General features: G+C 41.8%; 1 protein-coding gene across 3 annotated transcripts in view; it reads left to right on the forward strand.

Moving 5' to 3' along the window:
* col4a2 (collagen, type IV, alpha 2) overlaps nt 1-16,852 on the forward strand; it is a 63,832-nt gene that overhangs the window by 33,279 nt on the left and 13,701 nt on the right. For 2 of the 3 annotated variants that reach the window (XM_074694621.1, XM_074694620.1), the window contains one exon: nt 1,735-1,818. In XM_074694621.1, the coding sequence (XP_074550722.1) occupies nt 1,735-1,818 (84 nt within the window). The remainder of the gene's footprint in view (nt 1-1,734; nt 1,819-16,852) is intronic. The other variant, XM_074694622.1, reaches the window with a different exon arrangement.

Genomic DNA, 16,852 nt, shown 5'->3' on the forward strand with positions numbered 1-16,852 from the left:
CCCATCTGAAACAGCCATTAGCTATTCTGAGCCTGTAAACTGTAAAGTGGAATTATTGCATTGCTTCTTAATGTGTAATCACATTTATGGGACCGGCTCCTTTGTCTGTCTGTGCGGGGATGACGCAGGCTATTGTCTGGGATTTTTGGACTTCCGTCTCGGTGTGGAGAAAGGTCATGCTGCATCCTTAGACCAGCGTGTCCTTAGGTGGTCTCCTGTTTCTGCATCCTCTGAGAATTTGAAAACTGTGACGGTGTTGGACGGATAATTTTCTTTAGATTTGATGCTTTAAATTACAGGGGTACGGCGGGTAAGTTTGCAGGCTACATTAAGCCCACAGCATGTCTTAGCTGTATCAAACAGCAGTTTGTAAGGAACCCTTTAGATCCAGATAGTTAAGCAAGAAATGCAGCCTCTTGCATTCCACATGGGAGGAGGAGAGGGTCTTTTTGTTGTGGTGATAGGGGATCATTAAAGGACGTCGTCTACAAAGTAAAAGACAGTCTTTGTGTGTAACGCCGGTCTCAATGTGGCCTTTGTTGGAGCAGCCGCTCAAAATGAGGAAGGAGAATTATTCTGATTCTTAATCTGCTGTTTTGTCCCCACTGTGGGCATAAAGTGCTCATTTCTTACATGGAAGAAGGGAGGAGGGTGTTGAGGCATTTGCTGCCCAGGGGAGGAGGCTATGGTATGGCTGTGTAGGTGGAGGATGTAGGTGGTCTTGAGAGATGGACGTCATAACTGGCTACATGAAGCTTTTCTGCATGTATAAAATCAAGTTTTTATCAGGCATGCTTCATTTCAAGATCTCTGCGGAGTCTTTCCAAATCTCCTGAACTAACCTCAGGCACCACGTGAAGTTTAATGGAATATTTTGGTCAGATTCTTTGTTTCCTGTGTTCAAAGATGCATGAAACTTGTGTTAAAGAGGGCATACAGTCACTGATTTGCACACATTTCTATTTAAAGAGCAGATGAGAGTGAGGGCCTGTCCGCTCAGCATCATTTACTCTGACAGCATTTTTTTTCTGCACAAAACAAATGCCTCAAAATGCAGAAACGCCTTGGGGTATGAGTTGATTTTGTTGCCGCACGTACAGTGCTCTGAGTTGTAGTTCAGGTTCAGAGACGGTGCTGTTTTTAGGCGTAATTTCTCCATTACCAAATTTAAAAAACAAGTAGGGATTATTCTCAGTACCAGCTCTGTCCATCACTTTCCCCCTGGCAGTCGGATAGCTATCTCAGCAACTGTGGGGTAATGTCACCTTTGACCTTTGGGTTGGGAAACCCCGTTTTCATCACAGCTTTCTTTTCCACACTGACTCTCCGTGTGTGTGTTTGTGTCGTGTCTAGCACACTCTGGCCTCTGATGCTGGGTGGTTTTGTCGGTATGCAGACATTCAAAGACAGACTGTCCCCCCGTCAGAGTCCGGACCCAGCCCCTCTGTTGAATAGGGTTTCAATTTTTCACATGGCCATCCTTCATGTCAGGACCATGAGTCATACGAGCCGCATAAAAAACATCCCTCTGTAAACCAGACAGATATACACAACAGTCTTCCACATTCATGCACCAGAGCTGCACGCACAAACAAAAAGTGTATTCACAAACCACAGTGAACACAAACACAGCCGCTGACACCTACATCAGTTCACCCCACACCGCGGAGAGGAGACACTGCAGCAACACATGGACACAAATCTAAATTTCTTTCTTGTCTGTTTTGTGTCTAGCAGGGTGGGAAGAAGCACAGCGGCCCCTGTGGAGGAAGAGACTGCAGCGAAGGATGTAAATGTTTCCCAGAGAAGGGGGCCAGGGTAAGTCCTCCATCCTGTCTTTACTGTAACCACTTTCCTTGAGACTTTTTATAAGCTTTCTTTCTTTCTTTCTTTCTTTCTTTCTTTCTTTCTTTCTTTCTTTCTTTCTTTCTTTCTTTCTTTCTTTCTTTCTTTCTTTCTTTCTTTCTTTCTTTCTTTCTTTCTCACCTACTCTCCTCTCATGGAGGATGTCGGAGTCATTCTGCATTTTGTGATATTCTCACAAATCCATTAAAAAGACTTTATTTGACCCTTCTGGTTTGAATTAACCAGCGTTGGACCATTCACGCACATTCATAAATATTCTCAGATGTCTATCCCACAAAAATATATATTTATCAATCCATTCCAGAAAATTTTCTCGAACAAGGTCACCAATTATGTCTATACAAGGAGTGCTTCCAAAATCTTCCCTGCTTGTCTGATCGGGCAAATTACATCAGTATTTTCTAAAATAGAAGAATGTTAATGAACTATTTTCTCTCATTAAGATCTTTGGTTTCAAAGAAGAGCTTTTGGCAGAGTGATTCAGACTCAGTCAAAAAGTTTGACATTCTTTTAAAAGAAGCCTGTGTGGCTCAGCATTCATCATAGCATCTTAATGTGATCACGGTCTGAAGTTGGTGCTTTAAATATCCCAACAATCCAACTTAAATGAGTTATGGTCATGAGCACGTGTGAGTCTGAGCCGTTATGAAAGACTGTGCAGCTGGAGCTCGTTATCTTGAAATACTTATCACACTTTGGTACAGTTTCAGTGATGAAATTCACACCATTAACCCCTGTCAAGGAAGAGGTCAGAGTGGAAGGAGTGTTTGAGGAGTGGGAGACCCATTAGGAGAGAAATGAAAGACAGAGAAAAGACAGAGAGACAACCGGGTGTGAAATCCAGAGACAGACACAGACTAAACATGACTGAGATAAAAAAGCTTAGGGTGAGTGGCCGGAGCTTTGCACAAGCTGCTTTATGCTGCACACACGTGCGGCTGTGATCATCAGATAGACGCCTTTAGACTGGGGGGTTTCCCCAAGTGCAACGTTTATTATCAGTCAGTATCAGACAGATAACAGCTTTGTTTTCAAATAAGCCCCTCAGTCTTAGAGGGAAAGATTCAAACAGACTCAGTGTGACCATAGGAAAGGGTTTCTGCAGGCCTGTAAAGAAGTAGAGGATAGTTTTTGTTCCTTGTCGTCTTTTGTGCTCAGGCTACTTCCTCTGTTTTTCTTATCTTGTAAAGCGCGCTCACAGGAACCATAAATGCGTCAGCTCATCTGTGTGATGTGTTAAACTCAAGGACTGTGATTGACTCTTAAAAAACTCCCGTCTTACAGTGAGAGGAGCTCCGGAGGGAGCCATTGGTAGGAAACACAGAGGTGAGGAAAGGAATGAACAGGAAAGTCTAGCAGCTGGACTTTGGCATGAATTTAGCAGACTGACTTTACAGTAGGTCTGACCTTTGACCTGCACGCTCTGTGTGGATGCAGGAAACCCTGTCAGGAGGCGTTAAGAGAGACAGAGAGAGGAAGTTCCACATTCCACATCTGACGGATGCTCGAGTAGACCCGTCCTGCATGTTCCTCTGATGTGATTGCACAGGTTTTGATCATGCATGTGTTTTTACCAGACTTTGCATAGTAAGACAGACAACCATTCAAACACCATTTTTGTTAGATATGATCAGTGAAAACATTCAAGAGTTTTGACCATAGACTGTTTATAGAGTGGACAGCGTGGCTATGTCATTCACCGTTGTACAGTTTTAGAGCCAAAATTCCCCCGTCACAGGCGCAGAGATTGGCAGCAGTTGTGCAGCCAGAGTCTGAGCAGTAAAGACTGTGAGGGATTCTGGGAGAATCTGAGTGGAGCCAGGTGACAAAACTAATATTTTTTTTCTTTCCAGAGTCTAATCACTTCTTGATTCTACCTCCGACAATATTTACAATCCTCAAAAAAAATACACAAGAACAGCAGCTGCTAATCGTCGTTAAACCTGACGTAAAACCTTGTTTTCAACCTCGTGTAACTAATGAAAAAGAAACATTTCAGAAAAAAAGAGGACTTGAATACAAGACAGCCAAATGATATCTTCAAATCACCACAACAATCAGACGTGAGAAACATTTCTACGAGGTGTATTAATTTTGTAAAAGTTTGACCACAGCCCATCTCGAATGACTTGAGAGATGGATTTTTTTTACCTATACTGCAGCCAGCCACCAGGGGGAGCAGTTTTTGTGGCGATTACACTCTGAGTCAAGCAAGATGTTGTCCATTTTTTTTGAGTCTATGGTTTTGACACTTGAACTTCTTTTTTACTCAGAGATCATCTTGTACTTTCCAAGAAGGCATCACCCATTTTCTCTGTATTTGTCCATCACTTGTTGACTATGACTCATTGCATATTAATCTTGTTAATTTTCCAATGCCTAAGGGTCTTTTACTCTTTTTGATCCAAACAATTCCCACTCTATGAGTTACACAACTTGTTTGTGAACACGAAAATCGTTGAAGATGGGTTCTCACAGATGTGTTGGTGCTGACGTCCCCTTTCCGTCCAAATCTTTCCCCGAGGAAAGTTACGATGATGAGCGCCGCTGTGAATGAGTCGAACTGGTCCCAAACATCTGTCCGGATTGGCGGGGACTTGACACAGCTGCAGGGATTATAGGATTGATAAATGATGGCCTGTATCAGTCTGTCAGCTTTACAGCATGTCAACCCTCATGTCTGTGTTGTTAGTGGCGGATGTGTATCTTAGTCGGGCAAATCATTAAACATACAAGTGTGAGATACAAATGATACTTGGATACTTGAGGTGGCAAGAAGGTCAAGGACATGACTTATGCTGCCAAAGAAAGAGGGTCACATAAGGTAGTTCATGAATTAGCGCCAAGATTCCAAAGACCGTTTCCCCAAAACTGAAAGTAAGCAAGAAAGTGAGAAGCTAACGAGTGTTAAGAAAACAATGGAAGAGAGCAAAAGCAAAAGAATGAAACTGATTGTTTGTGGGACGTCAATACATTAATGTTACAGGTTTTCTGCTCAGAGGGGGAAGCAGAGATTTGGCAGACCGTTTTTTGACTCTCTAGCTTTACCACCCACTCCTTTGGCAGCAAACACATCGCAGGCATGCAGAAAAAAACACTTCAAAAAGTTTTTTCTTTTTCCGTTTTAGATTATTCTCCAAGGAATCGTAATAAAAGAGAAGAACAAACACCAGAAAGTGGAGTAACGAGAAAATTAGGTCACATTAAGCATCTGAGGTTGTTTACAAAACCTGGGCGGTGAGTGTGGTCGATTACAGGGGGAAGGATCCAAGCTAGGTGGTTTCAAACAAAGCAGATTTAGATCTCATAAAAGCAGGGCAGCATGAGAAAGTGAGCACAAGACAGAGTGCATCCTCTCCAGAAAACATGTTGCACAGATGAATACAGTCTTTTGTGCTCCATTTTTTTAATCTCCAGTTCTCAGAAACATGGAGAGGCGCCAGGTTTCATAGAGAAAAAGAAAGTTGGGTTGAAGAGCAGAGGAGAGAAAGTACAGAGTGACATGTTTGGACAGTTATTACAGACACTATACGTGATGCTGTCCTCTCCTCCATGGGAAAGCCTCTGCAGCTGATGCAGAACAGGAAGTGACACGCGTCTCAGGAAGCTGAGCACAATGATGGTCCACTGATCTTTTTTTAATGTAGACAGTCTCTGGGAACAAGATCGCCTGTGTTTTCTGCTGCAGCTAAAAATGGAGATTTCCTTGTTCCATGAAAACAAGTCTGTACCATCGTGCTAAATCCAGCGCCCACGGCTGTCAGGCCCTTCCCAGGACGCCGTCGAATCAGGAAGATCAAAGAGCTCTGCGAACATATTTCCACCAAAGAAGAAAGGTTCTGGCTCTGTCCTGGCTCTTTGTTTGGACGCTTACAACCTTTTGACTTTTCTAACACCGTGACGTGTCAGACCTTTTCAAAGCAAATCATAAAACTCTGAAATGCATGACATTTATAGTGAGGCGCAAATATTTTCAGTTTGAAGAATACTTTTCCCCTGACAGTGATGATCTGGAGGCATTTTTGGCTCTGAAAACATCACAAAACATCACCATCCTGCTCCACTGTTTGATGAAAATGAACTCTGTACAACCCTTCGATATAAGTCAGGTTGGACTCGTCTGATTAGAGAGGAACTTCCATCAGTTTTGTTTACTTTGATCTGACTTGATTCATCTGTTCTGACAGAGACTGATCCTAAAGATGAGAGATAAGTCATTGAGCTGATTTACAGGCCTGTTGTGGATTCACATGTCTGCAGAAGACATGATGTGTAAAGGCAGTCCACGTTATTTAACTCAAACCTCCACTTCCCTGACCGTGACCTCACGCTTCTTATGAACCAACTATGAAAGAGCAATGAAAAAATGATGCATGTGTAGGAGGAGAAGCTGAAACCTGCTGCTATCACTTAAACTCTGGGACAGGAGGATTTTCTTTTCCTAAGGTTGTTGGAAGAAAGAATTCAGGAGGGATCTCTGACTGGCTTTGTCCTTGTGTGAAAACCAAAGCTCGGGAGCGATAAGAGAAGAAGGGAGACGCTCTGACTAACAGACAGTAGCCAGCTGCTTCAGTGTGTGATGAAACAGAAAAAAATCCTTCTGTTTTAAAGAGATCTGGTGTGAAGCTGTTTAAAATTAGCGAGGCATTGAAGTCGTGCCCAGAAGAAACAGAATCGTTAACTAGCTCAGTAAAGTCTTCACACCGCACACATTCTCCCTTTTCTCTGTTAGTTTTTCCAGCTGCCAAGAGATTTAACAATATCCATACAATAGCTACAGTAATGACAGTAATAATGATATTAATAAACAATTCATCACAATATCTGAAGAAATAGAAATCTCTGAGAAAAATAGAATGAAATCAACCTTCTGAATCTAAGAACTTCCCCAACTACTGACACTGAAAAAGTAGAATATCAAAGTAGCTTCAACCGTGTTTGTTTCCCATCTTGATAAACATCGTATAACTAAACCTCAAAGGATGAAATAAACTGCAGCTCTCTGGCACAAATTAACACAAAGATAGCGTCCGTCTTCGATGACTTCATCGTCTGCAGCTACAGTCAAAAGAAATTCTTCTGCTCAGTCAAAGCCCAGTTTGACCCGCAGAGCTGCACTCGGCTGTGGTCCAGCTTTAAGAGCCAATAAAAGCAGATCACTCTCACATTTTAAGGCGATGGGTGCTGTTTGGGAACAGAAGGAGCATTGTAGCAGAGTTACAAAGGATCATCTCTTTTCAAATCACACACATGTACTGTAACCACGGGTTAAAACTGTAATTACAGATGTGGAAAACAGGATCATGTTGAACCTCTCAGCCAGATATCACTCATCAAGCATCAACAGCTACTAATAATAAGGCACTTTTCATGTTAGGAGAAGTGTAATGGAGTTATTAAGTACTGAAAGTAATAACTGAAATGTGATGTCAGAAGTATCCTGTCTTTTAATTTAAGACAGTGTTTCTCAAATTTTTTTCAGACCAAGGACCACTTTTTCCCCCAGAAAACTCTTGCAGACCACCACGAGCTAAATAGCCCCAGAACAACACTCCAGAGAACAAACTCATATGCTATAAACTCAATTCATACATGTTACAACTTGCTAGGGCTACGATTATTTTGAAAATGGAATAAACACCAATTATTTTCATGATTAAAATTTATTTATATTTATTCAGAACAAGTTTTTTTCAAAATGACAGAGACCAGAGTAAAAAAGTGCACTCATTTCCTCATTGTCTGGTGTTTTGTTTGTTGTTTTCTTTTAGAGTGAGGGAGAAAATGAACCTCAAAATCTGAGTATAACTACATTACTGATACATTATTCCAAAATACTTAAAATTTCTGGTATTTAAATACTTAAGTACTTAGATTAAATTAAATTACTCAATGCTTTTATGAACCATTTTTTGTAGATTTTATCAATTTACGTAGTAGCCGAACAACTCGCACCCCCACCCCCTCTTTTTTGTGAATGTTCCATTGAAAAAACACAATTTCCTCATGGTCTTTGCGGACCACAATTTAAGAAACACTGATTTAAGAGATCTTAGCTCAAAACATAAAGAAACAGAAGAAACAATGTTGGCTAAGAGTGTTTCTTTGTCAAAACCTGAACTGCAAACATTAGCAGGACCTGTTGACCAGTTTACTGTTGTATTTGACCGAGCGATGCTTTATTAAGTTTGCTAACTCAATCTGTGGGGTTAAAGGTGACCAGGCTGTAGTATTTCTTCAAATGAGCTTAAGGCTAATGTTAGCGTCACTCATTACTGGAGGTGAGTTGAATTAAACACCACGAGTGTGAGGAGTTACATTTTCTAACCCCTGTGTTTTTTGTGTTTGTATTTGACATATCTGGGTGCATTTTCACAACATTTTAAAACTATTCCAGTGTTAACTGAACCAGGATATGATGTATTTTGGAGCCTGGTTATAATTTTTCCTCATATTTAAACTTAACCAACTAGCTTTTCACCTCATCCCAAACGATGCTCCTCCTTCGATGTTAGCTTTTTTTTTTTTTGCAGTACACGTGCAGCTTTAGCTCCAGACCTTGAGTGTACAATGCAGAAATGCAAATGCGGTTGAGAAGATTTAAACACCTTTTGGCAGTTGAGCCACTTGATGTTTTTGCAACCTTGCAAGTATTTAGGCAGAAAACAAGCCGCTCTTGTGTTGATATCTACAATCTAACTGCGTTATCATCTTCTGAGGTACATAGTGTCAGTTTATCTAAGGATATCCTGTTTTATGTTTTGGCTAGGAGGCTCGAACGACATGAGACTCCGAACCTACGCATGCTTAAACCCTGATCACAGAGGAGTATTAAAACAATGAAAACAACGATAAAATGTAGCTGGTTTTGTGATCCAAGCCTCACCCATTTCCTTCACCACTTTATTAATCCTCTTCTTTCTTTGTTTTATTGAAAAATACATTCAGACGCGCACGGCCTTTTCCATATCAATCAAACTCCTGCTGAGAATCCTGTACGTCCTCTTGTGTAGATACAGGATATACGTCTGCAGTCAGGAAACGTTATGCTCGATGGAAAGGGTCCCGTAGGAAAAATGTGACCAGTGTTGTGGGTCACCACAGCAACACCATGTGTTCCCCATCAGGTCTTGTTGTGAAATGTTCATTGGGGGCTGGCTGCAAAGGAAACAATTAGATTTTCTCCAAATTTCACATATTTTTTCCACTTTTCTTGGAAATGCAGCTCAGCGCTGATATTTTCCCAGGAATAAGGTTACACATGGCGATGACGCAGGATGTGCAAAAGAATCTGTCGTTTGGTAATTCATCTGAATGTTTTGTAATTTGTTTCCTGCCTCACACTGTTTTTTTTTTTTTTACACCCACGATTTTCACCTCAGAGGACTTGATCCAGTCAGTAAACTAAACTACATCCATACATTCACAGACCTCTGCCCTGATTTGCTCTCTTGCAAACTACACAGGAATGTGTTCTGCAGCTGGAATGGCAGTGGGTGTTGCATCCCATGTGGGAAATGAAAAACTTTTCCAGACTGGTAAAATTGGCCAGCTGGATGGGATCGATGGGGGCAGAATGATGCCTCGAGGATTACAAAGGTATCCCCCTATCTAATGTGACTGGCTGCAGTCCATGTCAGCGAGAGCCAAGATCACAGCTGGGAATTTGTATTTAAATCTCATTTTCCAGACGCGCATTTTCTCATCACTGTTCACTGTTGTGTTTTTTATGCATGTGTAAATCACGTCTCAAAGATGTTTCAGAAACTCAGAGAGTATACCGATATTTATGGCTGCTCCGATCATGGATGGATCTTTTGATTGTAGAGGGGAATGTGGGTCGATGTGTCCTTGCAGATGGTTCCCAGATGATAAACTTTGTGTTTTTGTGATTCCCTGATGTTAACAATATACAGCTTTCTCACACTCCTGGTTCCCATGACCTCTCGAACAGCTACGCTAATTAAACATACGTACCTTTTAGAGAAACCGACTTCCTTTGCATGCTGGGTGATCCACTGTATGGAAGCTGTAATGACTTTATAATCTCAGCGATAAATGTGACTGTGGGATTACAGTACCAACACCCCTGATGGACTTCATTACGTGCAGACACACACTCAGACAGTTCTGGACACGCGATACAGGCACACAGGTGGTCGGTCTCTGAGGTGAGGGCAACACCTCATTTGAGACATTTCACTTGTCACATATACGAAGCCTGCAGCTGTGTCTTGTTTGGACACATGTGCTTGGACCCCAGACTTGGGACGTCTCATTCCTCTTACGTGAGGCAATAGCACAGGTGTCCAGGCCCAGAGACCCCAGAGGTCTAAGCTGTTCTGTTCTCAGCCTGGGATCCCCCCCTTGAGTCTTGATCTTCAACACACACCCTCAGCACATCCAGACCCTCTGTCACGCACATACACAAACGCTTTAGTATCAGTGGTCATCGGCTTCGTCTCTGCTCTGGATGCTGCCAGATCTCTGGCACGTGTGTGAGCACGTGAGACAAACGTGCAGAAAAATTAGCGAAGGGTCTAAACACATTAATTCTAACATAAACTTGTCTCAAGGCGGCTGGACTGCTCTGTAAATGAACTTCTAAACAGAAGAGAGCAGCAGACCTCCATGAAAAACAAAGCAAGTGACAAGAAATGACAGATGTTTGTGGGAATGTTACGTGCTTCATCTTTCTCTTTGCATGTGAGAAACTATAAGCAAAAGAGAGAGATGTTTCTGCAGCAGGTGTGAATAAAGTTTTCACTTATTTGTCTGAAGCTTTATCTCCATTTATTTTTGTCCTTGAAGCTTCTTGAGCATCCTTGCACATCCACTCTGCTCCTCCGCAGTCATCAAACACAACATTTCCCTCCAGACACAGTTTCTGAAACCTGACCTCCTGGACCTCAGCACAGAGATCTAAACACACTCTAATAGATTTTTAAACATTATCTGCAGCTGTTTATTTATTCAGCCCGAGTCCTCCTCAGGGCATCCAGTTGAGGACCCTCTTCGTCCCCCTCAGGCCTGTTTTCTAACCTCTCCATCCCTCCAGGGGAGCTGATCCCCATTTCCCCCTGGGTATAATGCAGAGGGGACGCGTATCTTCAGGAAATGAGTCCAAGAAAAATGTATCCAGAGAAAACATGTGAGCTGGGTCGCAGAGCAGTGGAACCAAATCCACTTAAGTGTCTGATCCTGATTGTGAGGGTCTGAGGGAAAGGGCAGACGTTAAATGTTTGATAATTGACTGAAAAACTGCTCTTCTTTTTTTTTTGCTTTTTTCTCAGATTTTGCTCATTCTCTCGCTTCAAGCAGATTCGATTTGTTCAGGACTGTTGAGAAAAGCAGCATTTTAGGCTTTTAGGTGAAATGTTGCCAAACTTTACCACTCAGGAACTGGAGACCCCGTGTCCCATAAATATTGTAACATTTTTAATGCAGTGATTGGCAGACGAGGGGAATGTACAGGATATGACCTTCCATACTGTTTCTCTTTTTCTGTTCAAGCAGTGAATGTTCTCAGTGACTTTCCACTAGGGGGCGCTGTGTGACCCAGTTTATCTTAGCTATGGCTCCTATCCCATCTTTTTGACATCAGGCTCTTTGAAAGTCCTACAAACTAGTTTCTAGACTCTGGTTTAAACACCTGACATCCCAAACTGTAGATCCTCAGCACAGCAGGCAGCTAACCATGACCAGATATACTTTTGTACCTCGATCCTCAAACAAGTTGAAAACAAACTATCTGACTCAAGCTTTACATCATTAATTTCTATACTTGCATATCCCTGAATTTGACTTCCTGTTATTGTTGCATCTTTACTTTATTTTCCTCTGAGCTATAATTTCTCATCTTTCCTGTGACCTTACCTCTTATTTCTGTCAAGCCTCCTTATCTTTGAGTGTATGGCGCAATCAGTTTTTTTTTTTTTTTTTTTACTTTTTAAACACAAAATATCCTCCAGGGTCTCAGTTTTTCAGCACAGACAGATAAAATAACAGAGGGCACTTCCGGCTTCTTGTTTACTGATATTTTTTTATTCCTCTCTGAGGTCAGAGGTTTGTGCACTGGGCTGTGGGTTCCCATCCTGTTGTTAGCGGGTCGTTCCTAAAACCGTCCACCCCCGGGGACAGTCTGGGTCCAGATGAAATTTATGGTGTCAGGCAGGGGGGGGCTTTTAATAGATTTGTGTTTCAGGAATGAGAAATACAAACACACCCACGTACACTCAGGGAGAGGGCAGTGGGTTTAGGATAAGGAAAGATTTTCTCAGAGAACTCTGGATTTAAGTCACAGCACATAGCTGTTTAAGGTATTGCAGTATAAACCTGATGCTTTGTCTGTTTTGTATTGTGTCACCGGGGTAAATAATGACTGGGAGGTGTCTCATGTGCGTAATTTGGGTGAACTTTAGACTTAAGTTTTGATTCTGATAAAGCTGTCAAACACCTGATTCTCCCTCCACAGCATCCTAAGGATGTAAGGTTGAAATCAGCCGAGAGCTACGACTATCTCTCTCCTTATTTAGCCTCTCACATGGCACACTGTCCAAAATCTGCTCACACATTCCTGCAGCAGCAAACGATACAGCTTGGGCACCTGGTTGATATTGTTAAATGATATTTTAAAGATGGATTAATCATTTAATGAGAAAAAACTCTCATGGTAGAGGTTTTTTTATTGCAGGGAAAGATTTTCCTCACTGTCAGCATCAAATCAACTCTCACCTGAGCCTCGCTTTGTTCACTTAGCCAGGGTGTGTGTGTGGTAGTTTATGCCCCTGAAACGAGGTGAGAGGTGATGGAATAAAAAGCAGACACCAGTGAGCAGAGCGCTGTGGGAAGGGCCGGCGTTTTATTACTGTTTTTATAGTTTTTCTTTCAATCTGGTTTCAACAATACAGACTTTCTCTTTCCTTTTTAACCAGCATTTATTTCTTCTTATTCTTCTTGTTTACTCTGCGAGGTGTAATCCTGACATTACAGTCTGCTTTATTTCCACCTGACACAGATCAAGACTTTAGGAGCTGGTGTTTCAAGGATTCAACAACACATGACCGAAGCCAGACAAACAGAGACTGTCAGATGTTATACATCCTGTAAAGTAGTCCGCGACAAATTTTCGTCTTTTTCTCTCGGGGCTGTACGCAGAAATGAAACCGTCTACAGAGCAGAAACTACTCCATCCAGAGGTCAAACCTTTAGAGATTAAGGCTCAGCTGTGATCTACCTCTGGCCTGCCTCATTTCCTCTTCCTCCCCCTGTGGCTTCAGTAGGTTGGGCCGCTGATTGATGGCTCCACGTCTCCCATTATGAAGCTCACGAGACACAAGACTGAAGGCATGGCGTTAGGCGGCTGTGACAGGAAGAAAAATAAAGCAGCTCAGACGGCTACAGTAACAAAAAAAAAAAGCTAGAGGGCAGCGTGTGTCTCCTAAGCTTCTTAATCTGTTAAAGTCATGACCAATCTTCAAAGACGGAGAGGAACGCAGACCCAAACAGACATGCAAGTCGGAGAGTTTGATGTCCTTTAGTCATTTCTGAAACATGTCTGTCTGAAGACTTCCTCTAGTGTCAGGGTTAAAACAAGTTCACAAATTCACTCTGTACAGTTAAAGACAACATTCTGAGCCTCTCGTCTTATTTCTCTCGCTGATTCAAGCACCAAGAGCATTTTTTTTCTTAACTTTTGATTTATCACCTTATAAGTTGTCACCTCCTTCCCAGCAGGAACAGGAAGGGAGAGAATATCAGCAGAAAAGGGAGGTCAAGAGGAGCTGCAGAGGGATGTAAGAGCACTCGAGGAGGGGAGGGTGGAAGTCCTGAGAGCAGATAAGAATGGGGAGGATGGAGGTATGGAGGAAGTGGAGCTGTGGAGGGCTGGTCATTAACAGGTGGGAGGACTGGAGGGTCTGAGGAAATGAGTCCTGACGCAATCAGTCTTACTGATTAGAACAGAAAACACTGAGCCACCAAAATGTAACCCAGGCATTTTTGTCTTCTCATATCTTAGGTTTTATTTTCATTGAAAATAAGATGCAAATGCTACTTCTGCAGGTCTGCTCACTGCAAAAAAATGAAGTCTTATCCGGAGTTTTTGTCTTATTTTAAGTAAAAATGTTCGATATGAGCTACATTTAACTCATCAGTCCAGAAAATGTCTTGTTGAGGTCTGAGTTGCTTGTAGCTAGTTAAAAAAAATCTGCCAGTGGAACAAAAAAAACTTGCTAAAAGATTTGCTTATAACAAGAATAATGTCTTATTACAAGTGACTTTTGTCTTGTTCCATTGGCAGATTTTTTTGACCTGTTAAAGAAATTCAGACCTAATTTCTCCTCAAATAACTTAAAACAAGACATTTTTCTGGACTAATTAGGTGAGTGCGGCTCATATTAAATCTGAAAAGACATTTTCTACTGAAAATAAGACAAAACACTCGATAAGATTCAAGTTTTGCAGTGCTCAAGCAATAACACACACAAGTGCTCCTCCAAAAATACCTCCAGGTTATCATCCATGAGAGAGGACTGGTATTTATCAGCCCGTATCTTAAAGACACAGACCAGTGCACAAAGCAAACTGTGCAGGAGCGTCAGACAAAGATCTCTCATGCAGCTTCATGTCTGCTCAGCTCTTCATCCTCCTCCTGTCTAATGGCAGATTTATTAAAAGCAAACAAACGAACAAACAATCTGGGTTAAATCTCTGTAGCCCAAAGCGTGTGTGCAGCCTCCTGTCTGTGTTGTAGTTTCTGTGTTTTTCCCAGTTTCATGATGGTTTTGATCCACATGGTGACACAGACATCTCTGTGGGAAAGATGTTTCACGTGACAGAACCTCATGAATGCCTGATCTGTCCGTCCTCTGAATGTTTTTATGAATAAATGGGGGATTTCGCCACACTCACTATCCGACACACCCGCCTGGTAACCATGGAGTTTGAGTTGTTTTGACAGCGCTGTTGTCTGTCTGCTGTCGGCTCTATAGGCAGCAGCTGCAGGGTCGAGATGAAGCTGAAGACAAAACACACTTGTCCTACTCTAAAAAAAGCTCCTAGTAGACAAAGCTTTGACTACCACACAGGAGCGCACATGTACACACATTTATCAGCAATTAATTGAGTTCATCTGAGGCTTGGTCTCACTCGTCTGCGTGTGATTTGTCTGTGAGCTTGTTTGAATTGTTGTTTGACGTTATTTAGACTCGCTGCAGTTTTAGTAAATCCTTCGAGACACTTGAAACAACAAGGCCCAGATCATTTTTTTACTGTGTTTGTTGGTTCTCACAGGAACTCTGTCAGGCCCCCAAACCTCAGGGGTCATCGCTTACCGACCCTGTGACCTCACAGACCGTGCATACTTAACCCATTCCCATGGTGGCTTTGACCTCACGTGTTTTTCTGACCTTTTTATAAGTATTGTTCTTGAGTTTTTCACTTTCCATTCCAGTATCCTTCCTCGAGCTGCTCCTTCTCCTGTGTCCAGGCGCCCCATATTCAGAAGCTTTAGTCCTTTTTGCTGTGATCGCTGTTTCCACTCCCAGCCTTGACCATCAGTCTTCCCTTCTCACCCCCCCCCCCCCCCCCCCCCCACTGCCAAAAATTAGATCAAAGCAAGTGTTAATGTCTTATTTTTGTCTTTTAATATTGTGAAATAATAAAATTCTATAAGTGTTAAGATTAAACTTTTTTTCCAATATTTTATTTGTTGTTTTTTTGTATAATACAAATAAACAAGGATAAAACACACAAATAAATGGACGAACAAAAACAGCTCAGACACGTACGGTAATAAAAAGGGGATATAGAAAAAAATAAGCAAGAGACAAACAGAAATTTCTTTTGTAACTGTCAGTCTTTTTGTACAACCTAAACACCCTGTGTATTGAGTCTCTTAAAAGAAGGTCCATGGTGGCAACAAAGTGAGTTTCAGCTTTCGTCAGCTTTGTCCAAATAGGCAATAAATGGATCCCTCAATTGACTGTGAGCAGCCAAAGACTGTGACTCTGGCAGATAAGGTTTATTGTAGGCCTTAGTACAAGTCAGATATTTTGGACCAGAATCCAGTGAGTAGAGGACAGGACCAGAAGGCATGAAAGTCTGTGTGACCTCTGAGACTTTACACCTGTCACACAATGGGGAAACAAAGGAATAAAAATGATGAAACCTGTGTTTAGATCAATGAAGTTGATGGACCACCTTAAATTGAATCCGCTGGTGTCCACTGTTCACAGTACAAGAAAGTAACATAGATAGATTCTTGTCCCACAAATCCTCTGAGAGAGCTATGCCCAGCTCTCCCAGATCTTCACAGTAGGAGCTGAGACACAATTGTCAAACGTACACACACTAGGAAATAAGATGTCAGGAGTCAGGGTTGCTTTTCGGGACATGAGAAAATTTTGTTTTCGGTTGGAAGAGTCTTATAATCATGAATTTTGGATTGAACATACTACCTTATTTGCAAATAATGGGAAAAAAAAGTGTGACTGGGGCAGATTAAATTTTTCTCTCAGCTGATTGAACGAAGCAAACTGCCAGTCAGTGTAGAGGTATATGTCGACCAAACCCCTTTCCCTCTGGACATGATCAGTTTTATCCAACTGTGGGGGTAAAATTGAGTGATAAAAACAGGTTGGTATCTGCACAGAGGTCTCCAGTAACCTTAGAGAGCTCCTGGTTTGATTTAAGATCCTGATTGAGCGTTTGATAACAAAGCTTAGAGCCTTTAAAGACTCAGGCTTCTCTTTAAGATAAAACGCTTTTATTTAGCCACGGACAACAGCGCTATCTGCTGTTTACACTCAAGATGCTTTTTAGAAAGTCTGGCTTTAAAGTTTATCTTTTCATCTTGAGTCTTAAGTTTCGTTTAAAAAAAACAGCAGACAGCAGTCCGTACTTTTCTGAATTCACTAAAACTCTGTCTACCATGAACCGGACTTGATGAGTTGTGACTAATTATCACATTTGCCTGATGATGTGA

This window comes from Halichoeres trimaculatus, unplaced genomic scaffold (genome assembly GCF_033239565.1).
Source record: "Halichoeres trimaculatus isolate MK-OKI-2021-1 unplaced genomic scaffold, fHalTri1.1 fHalTri1_scaffold_19, whole genome shotgun sequence".
NCBI classification, from domain to species: Eukaryota; Metazoa; Chordata; class Actinopteri; order Labriformes; family Labridae; genus Halichoeres; species Halichoeres trimaculatus.